Source organism: Hemitrygon akajei, chromosome 16, assembly GCF_048418815.1.
Source record: "Hemitrygon akajei chromosome 16, sHemAka1.3, whole genome shotgun sequence".
Taxonomy (NCBI): domain Eukaryota; kingdom Metazoa; phylum Chordata; class Chondrichthyes; order Myliobatiformes; family Dasyatidae; genus Hemitrygon; species Hemitrygon akajei.
The window spans coordinates 59,996,856-60,022,663 of NC_133139.1; the positions used below are offsets into that span (position 1 = coordinate 59,996,856).

Below are 25,808 nucleotides of genomic sequence, written 5' to 3' on the forward strand. Positions count from 1 at the left end.
CACACTTGGAACACTTTGTCCAGTTCTGGTCGCCTCACTATAGGAAGGATGTGGAAGCATTGAGAAGGGTACAGAGTAGATTTACCAGCATGCTGCCTGGTTTAAAGAGTATGGATTATGATCAGAGATTAAGGGAGCAAGGGCTTTACTCTTTGGAGAGAAGGAGATATGATAATAGAGGTATACAAGATATTAAGAGGAACAGATAGAGTGAACAGCCGGCACTTCTTCCCCAGGGCACCACTGCTCAATGCAAGAGGACATGGCTTTAAGGTAAGGGGAGGGAAGTTCAAGGGGAATATTAGAGGAAGGTTTTTCACTCAGAGAGTGGTTGGTGTGTGGAATACACTGCCTGTGTGTGAGGTGGAGGCAGATACACTAGTGAAATTTAAGAGACTACTAGACATGTATATGGAGGAATTTAAGGTGGGGGGATATATGGGATGCAGGGTTTAAGGGTCAGCACAACATTATGGGCCAAAAGGCCTGTACTGTGCTGTACTATTCTATGTTCTATGTTCTATAACCAGGGTTAGTTGGATTTATTGGTATTTGTTGCAAGTGGGAAGCTAGGAAGTCATAGGTGAGAAGGGTAAAGAACTGAAGAAGAAGGAATTAGATAGGAGAGGAGGGTAAGCCACTGGAGAAAGATAAGGAGGAGGGGCACCCGAGTGGGGTGATGGGTAAATATGGAGAAGAAAAGGGATAAGGGGTGAGCCAGAATGAGGAATGGAAAAAGACTCCGAAATTTGCATTGGCCATGCCAATGTGTTTACCAATGTGGTGTTAGTACAGAAGTCCATGATTCTGATGCTTGAATCTTTGAATATAAAAGGCTTGCCTTTTTCAGTTCTTACTTTGAGGAATTTTTCTTAATTCAAAGACAAAATTTCAGACAAGTGCTCCAACTTTTGATTTTTATAATGATTTGCATCTTAGGAACTCCATACAATGTGTACACATTCCAAGATATTCATTGCGTCCTAAGTTCTTACTCAATGCTTTTATTCCACCATCTTTCTGCTTTCCTCACACCCCCACATCAATATGTGTCCATCCCTAACTACTGCTGTTGGGCAACATACGCATAATGCCTGCCTTTCAACATGTACTCTTGGAGCAACACACACAAAATGCCAGACTGATGAATGGTATCCCCAAAATGTCAGCTGTTTACCCCCCTCCATAGTTGCTGCCTGACCTGATAGAGTTCTTCCAGCATTTTGTGTGTGTTGTTTATGATTTCCAACAACTGCAGAATCTCTTGTGACACTTTTAGTGGAAATGGCCCAGTTGATATTATAAAATATTTTGTAATATGGAGGCACAAGAGACCGTAGGTACTGGAATCTGGAAAAAGGCACAATCTGCTAGAGGAAATCAGTAGGTCAAACACTATATGTGGGGCACAGGGAAGGAACTTTCAAAATTTTAGGTCTAAGCCCCACATTGGGACAGTTTCAACCCAAAACATTGACAATTGTGCCCCCCTCCTCCACCCCCCCCCAACAGATGCTGATTGACCTGCTGAGTTCCTCCAGCAGATTGTTTGCTACAACAAACACCTTTTATCATTGTAGAAAAGAGGAAAAGTTCAGGCCCATTTTGAAGTGTGAGTGAATGAAACTCCTCCACTGCCAAGACCAATTCATTAAGTTCCTGCACATGTGACTGAGACCTGCTTTTAGCTGGGTGAAGTCATTTCCTACAATCCCAGAGATTAACCAGCTTCCTTGGTTCTACGAGCTGCAGTCCTTCTTTTCTGGAAGGGTTCATTATCCTTAAATTAGGGAAGCAAAAATAAGTCCTGGTCTTGCTGTTGTTTGAAAGAAAATTCTTATTGGGATGTACAAATGTGGGTATATCCACCAGCACCAGCCGAGATAGTGATGGCTCTCTCAGTTAATCAGCCAGTTAATTCTTGCTACTCACATGGCCCATCAAAGGAGAACTTCCTCAGCACACATAATTCTCTCTCCCTGCCCCCCCCCCCCCAGTGACCATCAACAAAGTGGTAACAAGAGAGCGGAGAAGGGGAGCAGATCATTCCAAAGTGAATCCATAAGTTGTTCCCTGACAAATCTTTAATCACATCTCCTTGAATAACTGTCATTTGTCACACTTATATTGATTGTTGATGGTGTACAACAGGTGCTGGGATTTCAGGCAACTTGTCCTTCAGGTCACCCTCAATAAGCAGACTTGCAATTGTCAAAATGTACAGCTTATTCATCATTGGTCACTTTGAAACATCACACATCTGAGTAATGGATAGGGCAATCAGTACAGAGTCATCGGGCTCTGAATTGGCTCTAGGTACATCAACAAGGTAACTGCTCTAGGAGTTAATTAAATCCATCCTTGAATTTGTCCTCTTGATGTCAATGATGTGATTCGGAGTGATCTTTGACCCCAGTGCAAATAGGAACAGGCCACCAGCTTGGCTTGGAAGTTTAATGGAAATGCCTCTTCCTCTGCCCTGATCAGGCCGACCCGTTATCATCTCTGAGCCACGGCTGAGACTAGTTTCACCTTGCCTGCCTCTGCCTCTGTTTTTATCAAACACTCCTGGTCATCCTCTTCTTCAGTATTAGGACTCCTGCAGTTGCCATAGCAACCAGTCGATGGTGACGTTGCGCTGGTGATGGACGACAGTTGTCTTCGTACCGCCATTGCTGCCATATCCGCCAGGCCCATCTGTTTCTGTGGGGCAGCAAGGGCATCGGAAGGTGAGGCTGCCCCTGTGTTCTGAGATGCAGCGTCCACCACTGCGACTCCCCCAGCCAAGGGACCACACATCCCATTCCTCTTGGCTGCAGGCCAGCCCTTGTCATCTGGCTGCTGCTGTCTAGTCTGGTCACTGAGAAGCTTCACCAGGAAGTTGATGTATTTCATGGCCAGGCGCAAGATCTCATTCTTACTGAGCTTCTTGTCTGGAGGATGAGTGGGGATGAGTTTGCGAAGATCCGAGAAGGCCCCATTCACGTTTTGCTGTCTCCACCGCTCCCGGCTGTTGGTGAACATTCTCCGGACAACCTTCTGAGGAGGACCTGAAAATAAAGGCAGACAAAGTCCTTGTCACAACCCTGCCAGATACCAAACCGTACACAGTAAGGCCCACATGGAGATCCATGGTCTATAGTTGCACAAGGTGTCACTAAGGACATATTTGGAGTTTGTTTTGTGTGCAGTTCGGGTGCCCACAGGAAGGATTAAGATGTAAGATTCATCTTTAAGATTACAATTAGCTTTATATGATACATGCACATCAAAACATATTGTGAAATGCATTGTTTGCATCAAATCAAATCAGCGAGGATTGTACTGGTGGCATCCTGGCTTGGATCAATCCCTGATCTTACAGATTAAACTAAAGAAGGTGCAAAAAAAAAGATTGACAAGGATGTTACCAGGACTGGAGGATTTGGCGTAGAAGAAGAGACTGGGAAGGCTGGGACTGTTTTCCCCGACCCTAGAGAGTTTTCTAAAAATAATGATAGAGGTGGCAGTGTAGTGTAGTGGTTAGCAGAGCGCTATCACAGCACCAATGACCTCGTTCCTTTCCACCACACTGGCTTTGGCCATGGCTGCCCAGGGGAAAATGGTGCCCCCTACAATGAAGATAAATCAAGTTGCAGAACATCCCCCCTCTTACTAAGCCCCTTATTGTTTATTCATAAAACCATAAGACATAGGAGTAGAGTTAGACCATTTGGCCCATCGTCTCTGTTCTGCCATTTGATCATAGCTGGTTTATTTTCCCTCTCAACCCCATTCTCCTACCTTCTCTCCATAATGTTTGACGCCCTGACTAATCAAGATCCTATCAACTTCTGCTTTAAATATAACCATATAACAATTACAGCACGGAAACAGGTCATCTCGGCCCTTCTAGTCCGTGCCGAATGCTTACTCTCACCTAGTCCCACCAACCTGCACTCAGCCCATAACCCTCCATTCCTTTCATGTCCATATACCTACCCAATTTTTTTCTAAATGACGATTTCGAACCTGCCTCTACCACTTCTACTGGAAGCTCGTTCCACACAACTACCACTCTCTAAACTTTTGCCCCTTAACTCTCAACTCATGTCCTCTTGTTTGAATCTCCTCTACTCTCAATGGAAAAAGCCTATCCATGTCAACTCTATCTATCCCCCTCATAATTTTAAATACCTCTATCAAGTCCCCCCTCAACCTTTTATGCTCCAAAGAATAAAAGCCTAATTTATTCAACCTTTCTCTGTAACTTAGGTGCTGAAACCCAGGTAACATTCTAGTAAATCTTCTCTGTACTCTCTCTATTTTGTTGATATCTTTCCTATAATTCAGTGACCAGAACTGTACTCAATACTCCAAATTTGGCCTCACTAATGCCTTGTACAATTTTAACATTACATCCCAACTCCTATACTCAATGCTCTGATTTATAAAGGCCAGCATACCAAAAGCTTTCTTCACCACCCTATCCACATGAGATTCTACCTTCAGGGAACTATGCACCATTATTCCTAGATTACTCTGTTCTACTGCATTCTTCAATGCCCTACCATTTATGATGTATGTCCTATTTGGATTATTCTTACCAAAATGTAGCACCTCACACTTATCAGCATTAAACTCCATCTGCCATCTTTCAGCCCACTCTTCTAACTGGCCTAAATCTCTCTGCAAGCTTTGAAAACTTACTTCATTATCCACAACCCCACCTATCTTAGTATCATCTGCATACTTACTAATCCAATTTACCACCCTATCATCCAGAACATTAATGTATATGAAAAACAACATTGGACCCAGTACAGATCCCTGAGGCACACCACTAGTCACCGCCCTCCAACCTGACAAACAGTTATCCACCACTACTCTCTGGCATCTCCCATCCAGCCACTGTTGAATCCATTTTACTACTTCAATATTAATACCTAACAATTGAACCTTCCTAACTAACCTTTCATGTGGAACCTTGTCAAAGACCTTACTGAAGTCCATATAGACAACATCCACTGTTTTACCCTAGGTCTTGGGCTCCACCGCTGTTTGTGGCAATAAGTTCCACATATCCACCACCCTCTTGCTAAAGAAACTTCTCCTCACCTCTTTTCTAAAGGGACATCCTTCAATTCTGAAGCTGTGCCATCTGGTCCTAGACTCTCCTACTGCCCCTATTATGTCTCTACTGTACACCAATCTTTCCATTTGTCCTCCCCTTCCTGTGTTTGCATCATGTAATTTATTCAATTCTAAACTCTTCTGATGAAAGCCTATTGACCTGTCTATCAATTCTGCCCAACCTGCTTAGTATTTCCAGCAATTTCCTCCTTTTATTCCCATTAGTAAGATCATGAAAGAAGGAAGAGCTCTGCAGGAGAGGTGTTGATTCCAAATGTGCATGTCATGGATGTAGGGCCAATACCCAAGATGGGATCCACCAACCTTCATGCATCTCCATTTCGTAATGGCTTGATGATCTCCTTTTGACTCTGCTGCTTGGAAATATACTGAACGTGCTTGTAGTTCCAATATAGGCACTAGAATAGGAGCAGAACAAGTTATCAGTGTTGCTGATCACAAAACAATGGACCTACAAACTAATAACCTCCCTTTATTCATCTCTGGAGCAAAGGCAACACTGGCTGTACCAACAGTTAGTTACCCCTGTTGTTACTAAGCCACCAAAGAGTCAAACAATAGTAGTCATATGAAGAGTATTTAACTTGATTTAAGGAGATTTGGTATGTCACCAAAGAATAGCAAATTTCTACTGTTGTACCTTACAGAGCATTCTAACTGGTTGCATCACTGTCTTAATACACAGGATTGGGAAAAAGCTGCAGAGGGCTGTAGACACAGCCAGGTCTGTCTTGGGTACATCCTTTCCCATCATCGAGGACATCTTCAAAAGGCAATGCCTCAAAAAGGTGTCATCCATCAGTAAGCATGAATCTGCAACACCTACAAGGTGCCTTCTTTCTCATTACTACCAGTAGGGAAGAGGAACTGGAGCCTGAAGACATCCACTCAACATTTTAGGAACAGCTTCTTCAAAGAGACCACAGTAGATCAGCGATCATAAACATAGATCTGTCTGTCCAAAAGAAGTTCAAATCGTCCCTTTGATGGGAGTTCAGGGAGACCCTCTCTTACTGCTCCCTCTCTGTAATCTTCGCTACTCTCAGATAGATAGATAGATAGATAGATAGATACTTTATTCATCCCCATGGGGAAATTCAACTTTTTTCCAATGTCCCATACACTTGTTGTAGCAAAACTAATTACATACAATACTTAACTCAGTAAAAAATATGATATGCATCTAAATCACTATCTCAAAAAGCATTAATAATAGCTTTTAAAAAGTTCTTAAGTCCTGGCGGTAGAATTGTAAAGCCTAATGGCATTGGGGAGTATTGACCTCTTCATCCTGTCTGAGGAGCATTGCATCGATAGTAACCTGTCGTTGAAACTGCTTCTCTGTCTCTGGATGGTGCTATGTAGAGGATGTTCAGAGTTTTCCATGATTGACCGTAGCCTACTCAGCGCCCTTCGCTCAGCTACCGATGTTAAACTCTCCAGTACTTTGCCCACGACAGAGCCCGCCTTCCTTACCAGCTTATTAAGACGTGAGGCGTCCCTCTTCTTAATGCTTCCTCCCCAACACGCCACCACAAAGAAGAGGGCGCTCTCCACAACTGACCTATAGAACATCTTCAGCATCTCACTACAGACATTGAATGACGCCAACCTTCTAAGGAAGTACAGTCGACTCTGTGCCTTCCTGCACAAGGCATCTGTGTTGGCAGTCCAGTCTAGCTTCTCGTCTAACTGTACTCCCAGATACTTGTAGGTCTTAACCTGCTCCACACATTCTCCATTAATAATCACTGGCTCCATATGAGGCCTAGATCTCCTAAAGTCCACCACCATCTCCTTGGTCTTGGTGATATTGAGACGCAGGTAGTTTGAGTTGCACCATATCACAAAGTCCTGTATCAGTTTCCTATACTCCTCCTCCTGTCCTCTTCCCGTTTGTATTCCCTCTCCTCCCCCCAAATTATTCTGACTCCTGCCCCCTTCCTTTCCAGTCCTGATGAAGGGTTTCAGCTTGAAACATTAACTTTTTTTCCCCTCCACAGATGGCGCCTAACCTGTTGAGTTCCTCCAACATTTTGTGTGTGTTGTTACAGGATCTTCAATTCCTGTTGTCCAGTAGGTGTGGGGGCTGAAAACATTACCTGGGGTTTCTAGACATGATCCTCACTGGGAATGATGTGTAAAGCTGCTGTACGCAGGAGAGGCCATTCATCCCCCAGAGCTCCTTCTATCACTTCCAAAGAGGTGGGGGGGGGGAGGAGGAGAAGTACAAACTGGCAGTTGAAAGGTGAGACCAGGTGAAGGGAAGGTGGTTGGGTGGAGGAGGGAGAGGATGAAGTGAAAAGCTGGGAAGTGATAGGTGGGCTCCAGTGGTCCACTCTCTTCACCTATAACATTCCTTCATCTCAGCCAAAACCTTCACTGTTTATTCCTCTCCATAGATGCTGCCTGATCTGCTGAGTTCCTCCAGGCATTTTGTGAGTGTTGGTCTTTCTGATAGGATGTGCTCTGCTATCTTGAAGCTATAACCCTTGATCTCCATATTTGTGAAGGTTTATCTAATTCCTTTTTGAAAGCCTCACCACCTCCTCAGCTGGCCCATTCCTTTTCCAAGTGACTTGACACATTAAAAGGCCATCACCCTTTCCTCTTCTGCTGCACTCAAATGGATATTTGTCATTACTCCCTCAATTGAATGAGGTACCAGTTCGATAAGCTACCTCGAACATGCAGACATCCATAAACAAGGCCCTGCCCTAAGTTGATTCCTTTAGAGGCTGTGTGGGGCAATCCCCAGAGTTGGCTGTGATGTCTGTCACAGTGTCCTTAGTCCACGCAGGCTGTCAGTGAAAGCACAATGCCAAAATTCCACAGGACTGGATTGACAGTGATTTCCTCCATCTATTTTCCTGCACCTATTTTCTATGTTTCTATGACATCAGATTACATTTGTTTGAACCCCTGCAGTTAATAAAACAGTCCATAACACAGCACATATTTGAAACAATTAATACCATTACAAATAAAATCTTCTCAGTCTTCCTAATCCCACACACATTTCAAATTAAAATGATATCCAGTATTCTGATGGGAAAAGATGTGGCATGTTCCTTTTGAGGTTAAACCGGGGTTAAGCAGTGATACAAATAAGTTTTAAATTGTGTTTTTCCTATGCCATTTCAGTTTTATTCCTTTCTCAGTCCATTCTCTTTTTCATTTTTCTTTTTCTTTCTAGCTCCCTTTTCTCAGTCTGCCCTTCGGTTTTTACAGTCTTCCTATCTTTGTGTTCCTCCATTGTCCTTTCTCTGCCATCTCCCCCTGAAGTTGAAGCCCAGTGGTCAAAGCCCTGAGTCTGCGTGCCTGCAAGTCTCCCGGGGAATCTGAAGGTCCAATGGAAGCTGGAGGCCCGGAGGTGGCCTGTCCAGGGATTGGAGGACAGGGAGGGTGAGTGGATGTGTACATGGGTGGGCCTGTTTTGTTTCTGTTCTGTTGAACGTGATGGGCCTGCTCTGCTGGTGCTGGAAAGTGTGGTGTCATTCGCAGGCTGCCCACAGTCTCCATTTCTCCCTTACCATTGTAATCAGCCTTTTTGAGAGCAGCCTGATAGAGCCTTCCTGCATGAAAACAGGCTCTTCGGCCCAACTGGTCCATGCCAACCAAGTTTCCCATCTGATGTTATTTGCCCACATTTGGCCCATATTCCTCTAAACTTCAGGGGTTCCCAACCTTTTTTATGCCATGGACCAATACCATTAAGCAAGGGGTCCATGGACCCTCGATTGGGAACCCCTGCTCTAAACCTTTCCTTGTCCAAATAGCTTATAAAGGACACCCCCCCCCCACCACCATCCAGGCCATGCTCTCATCTTGCCATCAGGAAGGGGGTTCTGGAGCTCTAGGTGCCACAGCACCAGGTTAACACCCTTCAACCATCAGGCTCCTGAACCAATGAGAACACTCTCAATCTTGAACTGATTCCACAACCTAAGGATTCACTTTCCAGGACTCTACATCTCATGTTCTCAGTATATTTTATTTACTCATTATCTTTATATTTGCGCAGTTAGTCATCTTTGGGACATTGGTTGCTTGGCAGCTTTCGTGTCTAGTTTTTCATTGATGTTATTGTATTTCTTTGTTCTACTGTGAATGCCTGCAAGAAAATGAATCTCAGAGCAGTATATGGTGACATACACTTACTTTCATAATCAATTTACTTCAAACTGTTACTTTGATATGCTTCAACCACTTCCTCTGGCAGCTCGTCCATTTACTGACCTTAAGACCACATGACCACATTAATACCTTCCCTCCCATTGGACAACTTAGGCTTGTGTCTTTGGGTTAGTGTCAAGAGTCATAGACCACTACAGTACAGAATCAGGCCCTTCAACCTATCCAGTCAGTACTGGCCTGGTCTTCTGCCCATTTCCACAGAGATCATACCTGCACACAGACCCATATCCCTCCCATCCCTGTACCTTTCCAAACCGTGTCACCGTGCTTCCAGCACCAACAAAGCATGGCTACGACTTATAAATTGCAACCCACAGGTCCTTGGAATGTGGAAGGAAACTGGAGTACATGGAAGAAGCCCACATGGTGGTGGGGAGCAGGAACAAACTCTTTATAGACAGCGGGGTGGGAAATGAACCCCAAACGCCTGCACTGTAAATTATTATGTTAACCACTATGCTACGGTGCCACCTGCAAAAGTATTTGAAAGAAGATTAGAGGGGAGGTGCAGGAATAATGCTATTACCTAGAGACAGGTTGAAGGCCAGGGGGCAAAAAAAACAAATCAGAAATCAGAACTACATGGTTGCGTGCTTGACAAGCCGTGAGCTGCAGGGTGACCCAGTGCTGTAAGGTGGGAGAGGCTGGGTGTTTCTTTTGGCTGTCACAGACATAATAGACTGAATGGCCTTCTTCTTGTCATTAGTGATTTTTCGGTTAAGGCCACCAATCAACGCAGTTTAGATAAAGTTCCCCTAAAGTCTAAAATAGACAAAACTTCACCAAGCATGACACTACAGAAAACAACAGCCCAGAACTTCATGGTCACTGGAGGAAATCAATGCTTCTGGGAACTTTGAAAAAGGGTGAGTAGTGATGCAGGACAGTGAGATTCTAATGCCCACTATGTCCTTGGTCTGTGTGACACCTCACGACAGCTCCCATCTCCACCTACAGATGATATGGCACTGTATGTAGTGGTTAGCGTAATGTTTTACAAGCACCAGCTGTAAGATCATGGTTCAATTCCTGCCACTCTCTGTAGGAGTTTGTACATTCTCCCGATGATTGCATGTGTTTCCTCTGGTGCTCCTGTTTTATCCCACATTCTAAACACGTACAAGTTAATAAGTTGTGGTTATTCTATGTTGGCAGTGGAAGCATAGCGACATTTGAGGCTGCCCTGTGACCGCCTTGGATTGTGTAGGCTGTTGATGCAAATGACATATTCCACGTTCCCGTCACTATGTGTTAAAATCACACCCTCTAACACAACCCCTATACTCTCCTCCAAATACCTTAAAATCACTCCCCATCATATTAGCCATTTCCATCCTGGGTAAAAGTCTCTGGCTATTCAGTCGTTTTATACCGTTTACCATCTTCTACATCTCTATCAAGTCATCTCTCATGAAATTGGAGTCAAGAGACATGTGACCTGGTGCTAAGAGTTAAAAATTTAACCGATACCATGACACCCTGTGCTTGTGATTGCTGCACTGAGTTTTATCATAGCTTAACAAGCCAACTATAAAGCCCTGTTACACACACAGGAGGAACTCGGCAGGCCAGGCAGCATCTAGAGTAAGAGTACAGTCGACGTTTCGGCACTCTTTTCCTAGATGCTGCCTGGCCTGCTGAGCTCTTCCAGTATTTTGTGTGTGTTGCTCAGATTTCCAGCATCTGCAGATTTTTTCTTGTTTGTGATAAAACCCAGTTAGTCTCACTTGGAGTATTGAGAGCAGTGTTGGGCCCCTTATTTAAGAAAGGATGTGTTGATATTGGAGAGGGTTCAGAGGAGACTGCAGACTTGGTGTTCTGAGTGTGAGTAGAAAATGCTGAGCAAAGCCAGTATCTATGGAGGGGAAACCTCACCTCACCGCTGCTACATTCATTTACTTGTGTTTTCTCTCTTGTTCTCTCTCTCTCTCTCTTTCTTTCTTGTTGTCTCTCTTGTTTTTTATAAAGCCACAGCATTACATCCTTGCTTTGAAATTATAATCTTCTTGAAATGAATGCCAACATTGAATTTATCTTCCTTACCAACAGCCCAACCAGCAAGTTAACCTTTAGGGAATCTTGCACAAGGACTCCCAAGTCCCTCTCAACCCATTTTCTGTTCAGTAAGCTGAGCAGGGCTAAAGAAAATCCAAGACGCACGAGCAAGCATGCACTCACACACACACACACACACACACACACACACACACACACACACACACACACACACACACACACACACACACACACACACACACACACACACACACACACACACACACACACACACACACACACAGTGACAGACCTGTTGATCAAGGGATGTGCACAATACTGTGAGCCAATGAGTGGACTCTGCATTGGGAGTGGTGACATGGAGTGGTGTGAAAGATGCACCATCCTGCTGTCCGAGCCTGAGATGAGAGGTAGGATGGGGCACAGGGCAGTCAGCTCGGTGGTCTGTATGGTCCTAACCCCTCCATTGATCTGGTGGCCGTCGTTAACAGTGTGGATCTTGCTGTGTCCCAAGCTGATCACTGGCACCTCCAACGGGAGGCCTTCTGAAGAGCTCAGAGGGGTTTCCATGGAAACCGGTTCTGGTGCGTCCTGTTTGTTTGATTGAGTGACATCCCCAATGGTAGATCCCAAAGGTGGGGTTGTGACATCCACGTTGTCTCCCTCGTTAGTGGGGGAGTCAATAATTTGCCCTGGCTCGACCTTCATAGGGCTGTGAGAATCTCCAGTGGTGGGAGGAGACTGATTCTCGGCCTTCTCCATCATCTTCCGCCGTCAGCCTGGGTACCTTTCATCAGTCTGAAGTGTACTACATGGGCAGACTAATGCTCTGAAAATCCACTGTAGCTTACCTGCAGCAAAGAAAGAGGCACATAAATGATAATGTGGTAATATAATTGCTTAGAGCTCAAAACTATGTTCATTTCATTGCAGTGATAAGATCTGCAGTCTGGCAAATTAATGCAACAAGAGTTGGCTATTCAGCCCTTCTAACCTGTTCTATTAAGTAAATCAGGGTTGACATACACACAGTGGCTACTTTATTATGTACACCTGTATACATACCTGTTAATGCAAATATCTATTCAGCCAATCAAGTGGCTGCAGGATTAAGAGCAATACATAAAACCATGTCAATACATAGACATGGCAAAGAGGTTCAGTTGTTCAGACCATATATCAGAATGAGGATGAAATGTGATCTAAGTGACTTTGACTGTGGAATGATTGGTGGTGCCACACGGGGTGGTTTGAGTATCTCAGAAAATGCTGATCTCCTGGGATTTTCACACAACAGTCCCTAGAGTTTACAGAAAATGGTGTGAAAAATGAAAAAAAAAAATCCAGTGAGCAGCAACTCTGTGAGCAAAAATGCCTTGTGAATGAGAGAGGTCAGTGGAGAATGGCCAGAATGGCTCAAGCTGACAGGAAGGTGACAGCATCCGTGCATTACCACAGTGGTGTGCAGGAAACCATCTCTGAAAGCACATGTCAAACCTTGAAGTGGATGGGTTACAGCAGTGAAAACCACACTGGTTTCTACTCCTGTACCCAACAAAGGAGTCACTGAGTGTGGTTCAACTCCATTTCCATCCTCAACACTACATACTTTGATTAACCTACAAAATGCTGGACACTTTGATTTCCAAACCTCGTATAAGTTTGAGGGGGTAAGAAACACCATCTTTGTTTATTCATTGTGTGAAATTATCCTGGCTGGTTATATCATGTCTCGTATGCCAATTCGAAAGTACAGGAACATAATCAGTTTCAGTGTAGTGGACTCAGTTAAATACGTCATGGGCACATCCCTCCCCACCATTAGTAGTATCTACAGGAGGCAGCATCAATTATAAAAGATCTCCACCATCTTCTCACAGCTAATATTGAGCAGGATTCAGTGGTTTTGAACCAACCAACACAACCCTAATCACTACAGTTTAGCAACACTATAACCACTTTGATCACTTTGAAATGTTTTCTTTGTTTGAATTATGTTTTCTTATAAAAATTGTGTAATGCTGCTCATCCGATGCTATGTGCCTGTGATGCTGCTGCAAGTAAGTTTTTCATTGAACCTGAGCACACATGTAACTTGTGCTTATGACAATAAACGTGACCTTAAACTTTAATAATAGTGTACTCCATGGTGTCTGTCTGCACTGCACTTTCTCTCTAATTCTATATTCTATATTCTGCACCACACTGGACAACAATTTTTTTAAGGTGTTGCTTCCTCAGAAATTATTTTTGTTTATTGACTATTGACTGTTTAAAGCCAAACATAAATATAATTTCAGACTATTTGTATCACATAGGAATTTGGAGAAACAAAAAAATAACTTTTATTGAATATAATGCATTTAAATGCATAACAGCTTTACAGCAATTCAACAAAGTTAAAAATGTTTTGTTGATGATTTTCATTTATACTCAGTGTCTAAGGTTTCTGACTTAAGTGTCCAACAATAATCAGATGGCATTGATGGATTCCAGTTGTCCTGATATCGGTTCTCCATGACTACAATGTCATGGTGAAACCTTTCATCGTGCTCGACACTGACAGTGCCAAGATCGTCAAGAAGAAGTCTAAATGGCAAAGCAAAAAATTAATCTTTAGTGACATGTTGCACTTCATGGTTTTGTATGCTTGAAGCATGTTGTCAACCAGCTGCATGAAGTTTGGTGCCCTGTAGTTGCCAACAAAAGTTCCAACAACATGCGACTTTCTATGGTCCCAATAGAAGTTCTATGAATTGCCTGACATTGATGACCTGTTTGAATTGTAAACCAATAAAAATGTCTCCCTAAATCTTGGCACCAGTTATTATATCTGACTTGAATTATGAATTGAAATAACAAATATAGGTGAACTCAAAAGCACGGTTTGTGATAGGGAAATTTCAGGAAAAAAAATCTTTGTGGTCCAGTGTAATTGAGGGACCACTTCAATGAGCAGATTCACTCCATCTGCCACAAAAAGCGGGACTTCCGGGTGGCGAATTATTTTAATTTGACTTCTCATTCCAATTCCAACAACTCCTCTATTGCAACAATGGTGCCATTCTCAGGCTGGTGGAGCAACACCTCATATTCTGTATGGTAGCCACTAACCTGACAGCGTGCACTTTGAATTCTCTAACTTCTGGTAATTTCTCCCCTCCCCCTTCTCTCTTTATCTATTCCCCATTCTGGCTCCCCTCTTAACCCATCTCTTTTCCTCAACTGCCTATCAGTTCCTTCTAATGCCCCTGCTCCTATCCTTTCTCCTCTTCTATCAGATTCCATCTTCTTCAGCCCTTTACCTCTTCTGCATATCACCTTCCAGCCTCTCACTTCATTCCCTTTCCGCTCACACACCCACTTTTCCACTCACCTGGCTTTATTTATCACCTTCTGGCTTGTACTCCTTCCCCTCCTCCTACCTTCTTATTCTGGCTTCTTCCCCCTTCCTTTCCAGGATCAAAGTAAGCTACCGAGAGTATTGAATTAGACAGCTTCATCTTAGGGTCCAGTCTTGAGACATCTTCAAGGATTGGTGCCTCAGAAAAGCAGATTCCATCATCAAGGATCCACCTCCCAGTACATGCCCTCTTGTCATTGTTACCATCAGGAAAGAGGCACAGGAGCCTGAAGGCACACACTCAGTGATTTGGGAACAGCTTCTCCCCCTCTGCCATCTGATTTCTAAATGGACATTGAACCCTTGGACATTACCTCATTACTTTTTTAAAAAATTCTGCTTTTGCTCTACTTATCTTAATTTAAATTACTGTAATTGTTTTTCCCTATGTTTATCATGTACCACTGTCGCAAAGTTAACAGATCTTACAACATATGCCAGTGACATTAAGTGTGATTCTGATGAAAGGTCTTGGGCTAAAATGTCAGCTGTTTATTCCCCTCCATAGATGTTGCCTGATGTGCTGAGTTCTTCAAGCATTTTGTATGTGTTACCCTACTTTCTGCACTGTGTTATTATGTTACCATTTGTACTACCACAATGATCTTGTTTTGAAATGATCTGCATGGAAATAATCCAAAATAATCTCAGTACACATGACAATGATAAAGCAATTCCAATTCCAAAAATGTTTCCTGATTTCATTTCAGATAAAACATTTAATATTTATCTTCGGAATATTTATTCAGCACCTATTGTGGCTGCAGAACATCACCAAACTCTTGACAATAACTTTAATGTGTTTTACAACCTTTTGAACTGAACACTGCAGTCATCAGTTTCAGATGATTACAATTTCCAGAGAACATTTCCACAGTTTTCTCTGGAAGTTGAATGTTCCTGCTTCCCATATTTAAATCTCTGTCAAGTGTCCAAACTTGTGCTTCTCGCCTGACTCACTATTATCCTGACTCATCCTCTCACCCACTCCATCCTGCCCCCATTTCACTGCATCTTAACATACACTCAGTGGCCACTTTATTAGATACACCTGTACACCTGCTCATTAATGCAAATATCTAATCAACCAATCACGTGGCAGTAACACAATGCATAAAAGCATGCAGATATGGTCTAGAGGTTTAATTGTTAATTCAGACCAAACATTAGAATGGCGGAGAAATGGAAGAAATGTGGTCTAAGTGACTTTGACCTTAGAATGATTGTTGGTGCCAGACAGGGTGGTTTGAGTATCTCAGAAACTGCTGATCTCCTGGGATGTTCATGCACAAAAATCTCTAGGGTTTGAAGTGGGTGGTGTGAAAACAACAACAAAAAACTTCAGTGAGCAGCAGTTCTTTGGATGAAAATGCCTTGATAATGAGAGAGGTCAGAGGAGAATGGCTAGGCTGGTTCAAGCTGACAATAACTCAAATAACCACATTTTACAACAGAGGTGTGCAGTAGAACATCTCTGAACACACAATACATAGAACCTTGATGTGGGCAGGAGCAGCAGAAAATCACAAACACAAGTACCTAATAAAGTGATCACTGTATGTATGTTAGCACTTCCCAGTTCTGATGGTAAGTTATAAACCTGAAAACTTAACTGGATCTCCTCTTAATGGCTGACTGGTGTGTTGAGCATTTAATACCTTCTGTCCTTATACAAAATAGTTTTGAACAATAGTTGATGCTCTCTAGTCCAGCACCTTTAGGATCTTCCTAACTTTCACCTCTCACCAGGATTTACCTATCACTTGCCAGTTCAGTCACCCTTTTATTCTGTCTCCTGCCCTTTTTTCCCAGTTTTGATGAAGGGCCTTGACCTGAAATGTTGACTGTTCTTTTCCCTCCATAGATACTGTTAGACCTACTGAGTTCCTACTGAGTACCGAGTTGCATGTTTTATTTTCCAACATCTGTTTTGTCTGTCTAGTTGTCCATATGGGTCTCACAGGAGAAGCCAGAGAGTGGTAGTAGATGGACTGGTGGCCTGTGACTGGCGGTGTGCTGCTGGGTTTGGTACTGGGTCCATTGTTGTTTGTCAACTATATCAGCAATCTGGATGATTTCGTGGTGAACTGGATCAACAGGTTTGCAGATAGCACCAAAGTTTGGGGTCTAGTGAACAGTCAGGAAGGATATCAAAACTTGCAAAGGAATCTGCCCCAGCTGAAAAAATGGGCTGAAAATGGCAGGTGCATTTAATACAGTGTGGTGTATAGAGGAATCTGAGAATCCAAAATCATAATTTCATGAGAGTGACGTCTTGGAAGTGAGTAACACATACAAAATGCTGGAGGAACCTAGCAGGTCAGGCAGCATCGATGGAGAGGAATAAACAGTCAACATTTCAGGCTGAGATCCTTCATCAGGACATGTATGAGCAGTACATTGTGACTGTTTAGCACAATGGGCCAGATTTTCAGCTTCCACAAAGCATTTAATGAGCTTTCTTTGTTTCCTGTGATTGAAGGTATCATTTAAAATCTTAAAATGGAGGTTCGTGCTTGAGCCTGGATAGCGCCTACAAATTTGCGAAGTTTTTCCTTTAAAGTATAAGCTGATTGCAAGAAGCTGATGTGTGTGCTGGTGCTACTGATTGTCTTTCAGATGACAGTGTGGTTGGCAACTTGGTGGCTTTTCACCACAACTCTGTGAAACCACTGTTCCACAGTAAATGCTTCAATCTGATATTGGGGCTGATATCTTAACACTGATGACAAGATAATTCTATTCAAAGTGCACATCAGATAGTAATACTGCACTTTAGGAAATCTTGGCTACATGAAGGAGGATTGGTTAGCTTACATACACTCAGTGGCCAAGTTATTAAGTACACATATGCACCTGCTCATTAATGTAAATATCTAATCAGCAACTCAATGCATAAAATCATGTACACATGGTTTAGTTGTGGTTCAGAAAAAAAAACATCAAATTGGGGAAGAAGTGACTTTGATCATGAAAGAATTGTTGGTGCCAGACGGGGAGGTTTGAGTATATCAGGAATTGCTGATCTGGAATTTTCATGCACAGCATCCCTAGAGTTTACAGAGAATGTCGTGAAAATTAAAAAAAAAAGTTCTGTGGGTGAAAACACCTTGTTAATTAGAGAAATTGGAGAAGGCCAGACTGGTTCAAGGCAGGCAACAATAAAGCACAAATAACCAGGCCTTACAACAGTGGTGTGCAGAAGAGCATCGCTGAAAACACAACACATCAAACCTTGAAGTGGATGGGCTACAACAGCAGAAGATCACAAACGTACACTCAGTAGCCACTTTATTAGGAACAGGAGGTATCTAAATAAAGTAACCACTGAGTGCATGTACTGAAAACACAGTTGTTGAATTGTAAATTTAGAACGCTATCACCAGGTAACTAGAAGGTATGAGATTTCATTCTTCATGTCAACTGGTTTCCCAGTTCAAAACCAAACCAGAAACTGCTAGAAACACTCAACAGGTCAGGTAGCATCTGTGGAGTTGACATTCTGGCTTGTTGAACTTTCATCAGGAAATTAAGGCTTGGAACTGAAATGTTCTTACTCCCTGGATGCTGCCTGACCTGCTAAGTATGCATAGTTCAACACATACAAAATGCTGGAGGATCTCAACAGCTCAGGCAGCATCTATATAGGGAAATAAACAGTTGACGTTTCGGGCTAAGGACCTTAATCGGAACTTGAAAGGAAAGGGGCTGAAGCAAGATTAAAAATTTGGGGAGAAGGGGAGGTGTACAGGCTGGCTAGAGAGAGGCGAGATCAGGTGAGGGAGAAGGTGGGTTGGTGGAGGATGGGGGGTTGAAGTGAGAAGCTGGGAGGCGATAGGTAGCACAAGATCCCAAGATCTTAAGCTTTATTCTGCATATTTAACAGTACCAGCTAGTGAGATCAGAGTTACCATCAGCAGCAAGGAAAATTTCAAGGGATGGCGTGGGGTGGGGGGAGGAAATCAGTTTTGTTTTGTGGATTAGTGCATTTTGTACATCCTTAACCCCCATGCACCACTGTATCTAGCGGTAAACAAAAAGTTCAGGCACACTTAGACCAGCTACCAAACAGCAGTTACTCACTCAACTATCCAGTTCTTGGTGTGACAGCCGTGTCCATGACCCATAGGGTCATAGAGTTGTACGGTACAGAAACAGGCCCTTCTTCCCATCTAGTTCAGGCTGAACAGTCATTCTGCTAAGTCCCATCAATCCACACCTAGACCATAGCCCTCCATTTCCTTCGTCGTTGCATTCTCTAATGTTACATCATTCTGGGTATCAGTTTATTCATGTCACTTGTACTGAGATACAGTGAAGAGATCCTGATTTGCATGCCATCCACTTATATAGTTCCACTACAGTCATAAAACTATCACAAAATGCAGAATATAATGTTGAAAAGGTTGTAGACTCAGCCAGCTCCATCACAGGCACAACCCTCCCCACTGTCAAGCACATCTTCAAGAGGAGGTGCCTCAGGAAAGTAGAATCCACCACTAAGGACCCTCAACATCCAGGATATGTCCCCTTCTCATTACTACCATCAGAGAAAAGGTACAGGAGCCTGAAAATCTACACAATGATTCAAAAGCTACTTCTTCACTTCCATTCATCAGATTTATGAAAGGTCCTTGAACCCATGAAAACTACCTCACTATTCCTTTTTTTGCATTATTTATTTATTTTGTAATTTATATTAATTTAATGACTTTTTACTGTACTGTTGCAACAAAACAAACTTCAACTCATCTACATCAGTGAAAATAAAATTGAAATCTGTACTATGGAAGGAAAAGAAAGAACAAGCTTTTCATGAAAACTTGCACTAAAAATTACTTCAAAACCTATTGATAGTGTGTGAGTGGTGTGGAGGGGGAACAGGTCACCCTATACCCTCTGAATGATCATCTCAAACAGTTGTTATTAACAGGTGTGCATATGTGCCTCTCTCAATGCTGACAAATTTAAATCCCTGTACAGGTCCCTGGAGCATAGACTTCTTAATTGTAGTGCAGAAAATATGGTTGCTGATTTGTTTACAACAAGATCCATGAATAGCAACGATGATATGAACACCAGAATGGCAAAGAAAGTTGATAGTTGGTACCTTTTCCAGTGTCAAAATGTGTAATGCTAAAGGGCAGTCTCAATCTCCCTGCCTTTCCCTGTTGAAAGCTTATCTCATTCACTTTGAATGTTTTTCCCTAAGTGAAGGATTAACCTATGTCTTCCTTTATTCAAGCTAACCTCACATGTTATTTGTGATTTCATTTTAGGTAAAGCAAGCACACAGTCTTATCTTTACACAACAATTTTTGGTGCATTGAGCCACCAAAATCACTGTACAACCAAAGTCAAAGTAAAAATATATTTATTATCAAAGTATGTGCAGTATATGTCATCATATACCACCTTCAGATTAATTTTCCTTCAGCAATTTATAGGAAAATAAAGAAATGCAATCAAATTTTATGTAAAAGCTATACATATATGAGGATGTGACTAAACTCATTGATGAAGGTAGAGCAGTAGATGTAGTGTATATGGTTTTCAGCAAGGCACTTGATAAGGTACCCCATGCAAGGCTTATTGAGAAAGTAAGGAAGGGGACCTTGCATTGTGGATCCAGAACTGGCTTACCCACAGTAGTTGTAGGCAGGCCATATTCTGCATGCACTGGTCAGTGACCAATGGTGCGCCTCAGGAATCTGTTCTTGGACCCTTTCTCTTCATGATTTTTATAAGTGACCTGGATGAGGAAGTAGGGGGATGGGCTAGTAAATTTGTTAATGACACAATGGTTAGGGGTGTTGTGGATGGAGTGGAGGGCTGTCAGAGGTTACAGTGGGACATCGATAGGATGCAAAACTGGGCTGAGAAGTGGCAGATAGAGTTCAACCCAGATAACTGCGAGGTGGTTGAATTTGGTAGGTCAAATATGATGGCAGAATAAAGTATTAATGGTAAGGCTCTTGGCAATGTGGAGGATCAGAGGGATCTTGGGATCTGAGTCCATAGGATACTCAAAACTGCTGTTCAGGTTGACAGTGTGGTTAAGAAAGCATACGGTGTATTAGCCTTCACCAAGCATGGGATTGAGTTTAAGGGCTGAGAGATAATGTTGCAGCTATATAGGGCCCTGGTCAGACCCCACTTGGAGTACTGTGCTCAGTTCTAGTCACCTCACTACAGGAAGGATGTGGAAACTATAGAAAGGGTGCAGAGGAGATTTACAAGGATTTTGCCTGGATTGGGGAGCATGCCTTATGAGAATAGGTTGAGTGAACTCAGCCTTTTCTCCTTGGGGTGGCAGAGAATGACAGGTAACCTGATAGAGGTATATAAGATAATGAGAGGCCTTTTCCCAGAGCTGAAATGGCTAACATGAGAGGGCACAGTTTTAAGGTGCTCAGAAGTAGGTACAGAGGAGATGTCAGGGTAAGTTTTTTATGCAGAGTGGTGAGTGCATGGAATGGGCTGCCGGCAACGGTGGTGGAGGCAGATATGATAGGTCTTTTAAGAGATTCCTGGATAGGTACATGGAGCTCAGAAAAATAGAGGGCTATGGGTAACCCTAGGTAATTTGTAAAGTAAGTACATGTTTGACACAGCATTGTGGGCTGAAGGGCCTAAATTGTGCTGTAGGTTTTCTATGTTTCTAAACCAAGACTGACAAACATCCAATGTGCAAAATAAATTATCCACACTAGTTCAGGAACCTGATTGTCATAGGGTAATAATTGTTCCAGAACCTGGTGGAGTGGGACCTCCTCCCAGTGGGATTAGTGAGAAAAGAGCATGGCCTGGTTGGTAGGGGTCCTTGATGATAGATGCTCTTATGACAGTGCTCCGTGCAAATGTGCTCAGTGATGGCATAATCGGTAAGAGGAATACGGTCCTTGGTATACAGGGGGTTCTTGGGGTCCGGTCCATAGCTCCCTGAAAGTGACCGCACAGGCTGATGGGGTGGTAAAGAATGCAGATGGCATGCTTGCCTTTATTTAAGAATGAGGAAGTGATGTTGCAGTGTTATGAAGCTCTAGTTAGGCCGCAGTTGGAGTATTACATTGAGTTCTGGTCACTCCATTACAGGAAGGATGTGGGACTGTGGAAAGGGTACAGAAGATGCTTGCCAGGAACTTAGGGCATGTGCTATAAGGAGAACTTGGAATAACCTAGGTTGTTTTTTTTCCTGAAGCAGAGGAGGCTGAGGGAAAACCTGAAAGAAATTCATACATTATGTATTTTTTAATTATGAATGGCATAGCATTCTTCCAGGGTTGAATTGTCTAATACTACAGGGCATGCATTTTAGGTGAAAGGGAGATGTGTGGGGCAATTCTTTACACTGAGAGTAGTGACTGCGAGAGCTGGTGGCGGAGGGAAAATATTTTAGGGGTGTTGAAGAGGCTCTTGGAAAGACACAAGAATGTACATACCATGGAGGGGAATGGGGAGATGAACACAGGGAATGAGTCTAGTTAGACATTTAATTTCTAATTGAACTGGGCACAACATTGTGGTTGAAAAGTCTGTACATACCAGGCACCCACCCGCTCTCTGTGTAAAATAAACCTACCCTTGAGCTTGACCCCTCTGACCTCAAATGCATGCCTGCTAGCAGTGGATATTTCAAACCAGGAAAAAAGATACCAGCTTGAAATTCCTGTTCAAGGAACCAGTGCTGTCTCCCATGTGGATGAAATTGTAAGGCCTTTCACTGCTACCTGAAAGGACAGACAAGGCTTTGTTCAATATATGGTACCCCAGGCAGTACTACACTCATACAGTGTGGCACCACCTCACACTGTGCACCCAACCATCTGCTATGACATGAATGAGGAATCTTTTGCCACACTGGAGGCAAGCTCACTATATTTAAAGCTATTTAGATAACTGTGGAATGGTAGAATAGATTCAAGGGACTGAATAGCCTACTAACTTTTTATGGTTGTATAATATAATCTGAAATAATGAGAGGAAATGCTAAAAGTACTCAGCAGGTCGGGCAGCATCTGTGGAGACAGAAACTGAACTGTGGTGAGTCTGCCTTGACCATTAAACACTGTATGAGCTAACAATGTCTCAGCTCTGCACATCACTATCAGTAATCCAGAATCGGAATCAGGTTTATTATCACTGACATATGCGGCACAGATAAAGATAACTGCCAGTATCTTTGACCCAGTGTTGCAGAAAAAAAGTTACAATGAGACATATGTAAAAGTATATAAGTAATGAAAAAGAGTGAGGTGGTGTTCACAGACCATGCAGAAATCTGATAGTGAAGGGGAAGAAGCTGTTCTTCAAATGTTGAATGTGTGCCTTCATGCTCCCGTACCTCCTCCCTGATGGTAGGAATTGAGTGTTATTGCTAGACGTGAAGCACACATACTTTTAAATTGTAAATACTGAAATTAAAACACAAAGTTCTAGAAACATTTAGCAGGACAGACGGCATCTGTGGAGAGACAAAGAGTGTTAACGTCAAAGACCCTTCCTTAGTGAACTATTGATGATTTTCTGGTAATGAAGGATCTCAGCCCTGAAATATCAGTGGCTTCTAAATTCACAAAGTGTTTCAGGCATTTTCCGAGTTTTGTGAAATTTCGTATTCCCAGCATCTCTAGATCTTATTTTAGGTTTCAACAAATCGTGAAGTAATGTCCTTTATGAGCAGTTTCTGTATCTATTTTGCGATGGTGTGAGCCCTGTTCAGTACGGGCGCACTCAACTTGTGACTGCTTTGCAAATGTGTCTGATGCTCCTGAAATTTTGGATTATATCTTCTGCCAAATTCATAAAGGGACTTTACAATGCGGTCCTCACCCCCTCCCGATACCGGGGGAATCGGTATCCTATGTAGAACGTGGTCTGTAAGGTTAGAGAGGAAACATACGAGTCAGCAGATGCTGGAGTCTGGAGCAACACACAGTTTGCTGAAGGGCAGATGCAGGGTTTCGACGCGAAAGTTGGACAATTCCTTTCCTTCCACGAACGCTGCTCGATCCTCCTAGTTCCTCTATCAGGCTGTCTGCTGTCTTATGGCGAGATATCTATTATGTACCAACTACTCTACACAGTTTATGGTCACATCCGAGGAAGTTCCTGGCAGTTTGGGACCAAATTAAAATAATAAATGTTAAAATTATATAATATATAAAATTATAAATTTCAAATTAAGATAATATATTTTAAAGACAGCGACATTGTATCTACAGTACAATGAAAAACATTCTTTCTAAACCACTTCAAGGGCCGTATTCAGTCCGCTGTTCCATTCTGCAAGTCACTCTGTCAAATGGTTCTTCATTATTTGTTGGGTAAAAGTCGCGCTGTAAAATATGCCCTCGGCGCCTTAGTATTTCCCACGCCAAACAGGTGCAGTAACTGGTAACACATAATACAAAATGCTGGAGGAACTCAGCAGGTCAGGCAGCATCTATATAGCAACTGGTACTTACGCACCCGGGGTAGAGGCCGCAAGATCTGTAATTTCCAGCCAGAACGCATTGGTTCACATGAAAACTATCTACACATGAAATACGGTCTTAAGTCCCTTTTGCAAAATTCCATTTCATTTCGTTCAAATGCTTTTGAATTCCTCTTTAGCACCAGGCACTCGGCTCTATATTATAAATGCTATTACCACCACCGTTTAAAAATAATTGAAGTCGTGGCGATACTGTTTCCCAGACTTTGTAAACTTTAAGCGTTTGAATGTTCGCCCGTTTAAAAAAATGTTCTCAAAGCAAACATGATCAATCCGAAAGCAAGACTGTTATGTTGTCTCTTAACACTTATTTCTGTAATTCCGTTCTTAAATGTTATTATAACTACCGTAGAATCGTTTAGCTGGCGGATTTTCTAAATTACCATTGCTGTTAAACCCGAGAAATTGATCCAATTTGGTTGAGACGCATCCTAATGGGATTTCATTTCAAACAATAAAGACTCCGGACCGCCTAAACCTCAGAGTTTCGGATTTCTGATTTAAGCACGGGTTGAAGAACAACACGCACACACAAAATGCTGGAGGAACTCAGCAGGCCAGGCAGCATCTATGGGGGGGTGGGGGGGGGGGGGAATAAACAGTCGACATTTCGGGCCGAGACCTTTGTGTTTGTACATTTTTATCTTCCTTAAAGTAACAGCTTGTTACGTTCTGTAACCGACATAAATTGCCTAGTAAAACAAACGCTCCCATAAACAAAACGAAAACTGAACGGATTGGAAAATAAATCCCTTAATTAAAGGTTTGTGTGTCCGGAGCGGTGACCACGTTGTCCACATTGCAACTATACTTGAGTTATATTCGAATAACGGTTCAAAGCTCCCAACAGTAATTTGCAACCAAAAAAAAAACACGTCAACAAATTATCTAACAAAGATATATTACTCTAATTTATTACACTGGAATACGTAGATAAAAGGTAAAAGGTATTGGTAATGACCAATTTTGTTCATCTTGATTCCTATCTTGCTGCGAAAAAATATATACACGCTCTGATCTATTTTCCTTTTTTCCCCAAAAAGTTTCATTTATTTTAAGCCGGGTTTGTGGGTTACTTCCTGGTCGATTGCCCCCGACTGCAACTAAAGGACGCTCCGCTACGCTGTGCTTGGATCCCCATCAATTGCCCTATTTGCCGGGTATGAAGGTGATTCTGCGCTTACCCGCCGTGTGCTGGGAAGATCTGGACAGAGCCATTTTCTATAGCCTCCATTTGTGGCCGTTGTGCTTTTAAAGTTTTTTTTTCCGAGTGCCTGGTCGGTACAGATTTCCTTTTTAAGTCGGAGAGGATGCAGTGTCGCAAGGTGCAGCCCCGGATAAGCGCTCAAAGCAGTCTGCGAAACCCTGATAAGGAAGCCGCAACTCAGACCCAGCCAACCCTGCCTAGTTGGCCTTCTATTGAACATTAGAGGAAACGATTACATAGGAATAGCTTTGCCGCCCAAAGACTTTTTCTCTTTCTCTTTCTCTCTCTAAAAAGCTCATTAAGTGCATGAGATCGTGGCTTTCTCTGGCCCAGGTTTCCAAGTCCCAATATTTATA

General features: G+C 42.7%; 1 protein-coding gene across 1 annotated transcript; it reads right to left on the minus strand.

Annotated features, from left to right (window-relative positions):
• Positions 1-903: 903 nt before the first annotated feature.
• On the minus strand, positions 904-25,508 carry LOC140740094 (T-cell acute lymphocytic leukemia protein 1 homolog). Its single transcript, XM_073068973.1, has 4 exons — positions 25,430-25,508; positions 11,639-12,197; positions 5,437-5,531; positions 904-3,050 (listed from the first exon to the last, which is right to left on the minus strand). Exons 2-4 carry the CDS (start codon positions 12,109-12,111, stop codon positions 2,500-2,502), a joined length of 1,119 nt encoding a protein of 372 aa, XP_072925074.1. The 5' UTR covers positions 12,112-12,197; positions 25,430-25,508; the 3' UTR covers positions 904-2,499.
• Positions 25,509-25,808: the final 300 nt, after the last annotated feature.

What these genes read in the sequence shown, in the direction of transcription:
- LOC140740094 (XM_073068973.1), bottom strand. Translation starts at nt 12,111, where the DNA reads ATGATGGAGAAGGCCGAGAATCAGTCTCCTCCCACCACTGGAGATTCT. An exon ending in GCACATCCCTTGATCAACAG is followed by an intron (nt 5,532 to 11,638) that starts GTCTGTCACTGT and finishes CTCCTATTCTAG; the next exon opens with TGCCTATATTGGAACTACAA. An exon ending in CGAAATGGAGATGCATGAAG is followed by an intron (nt 3,051 to 5,436) that starts GTTGGTGGATCC and finishes CTTTATTTTCAG; the next exon opens with GTCCTCCTCAGAAGGTTGTC.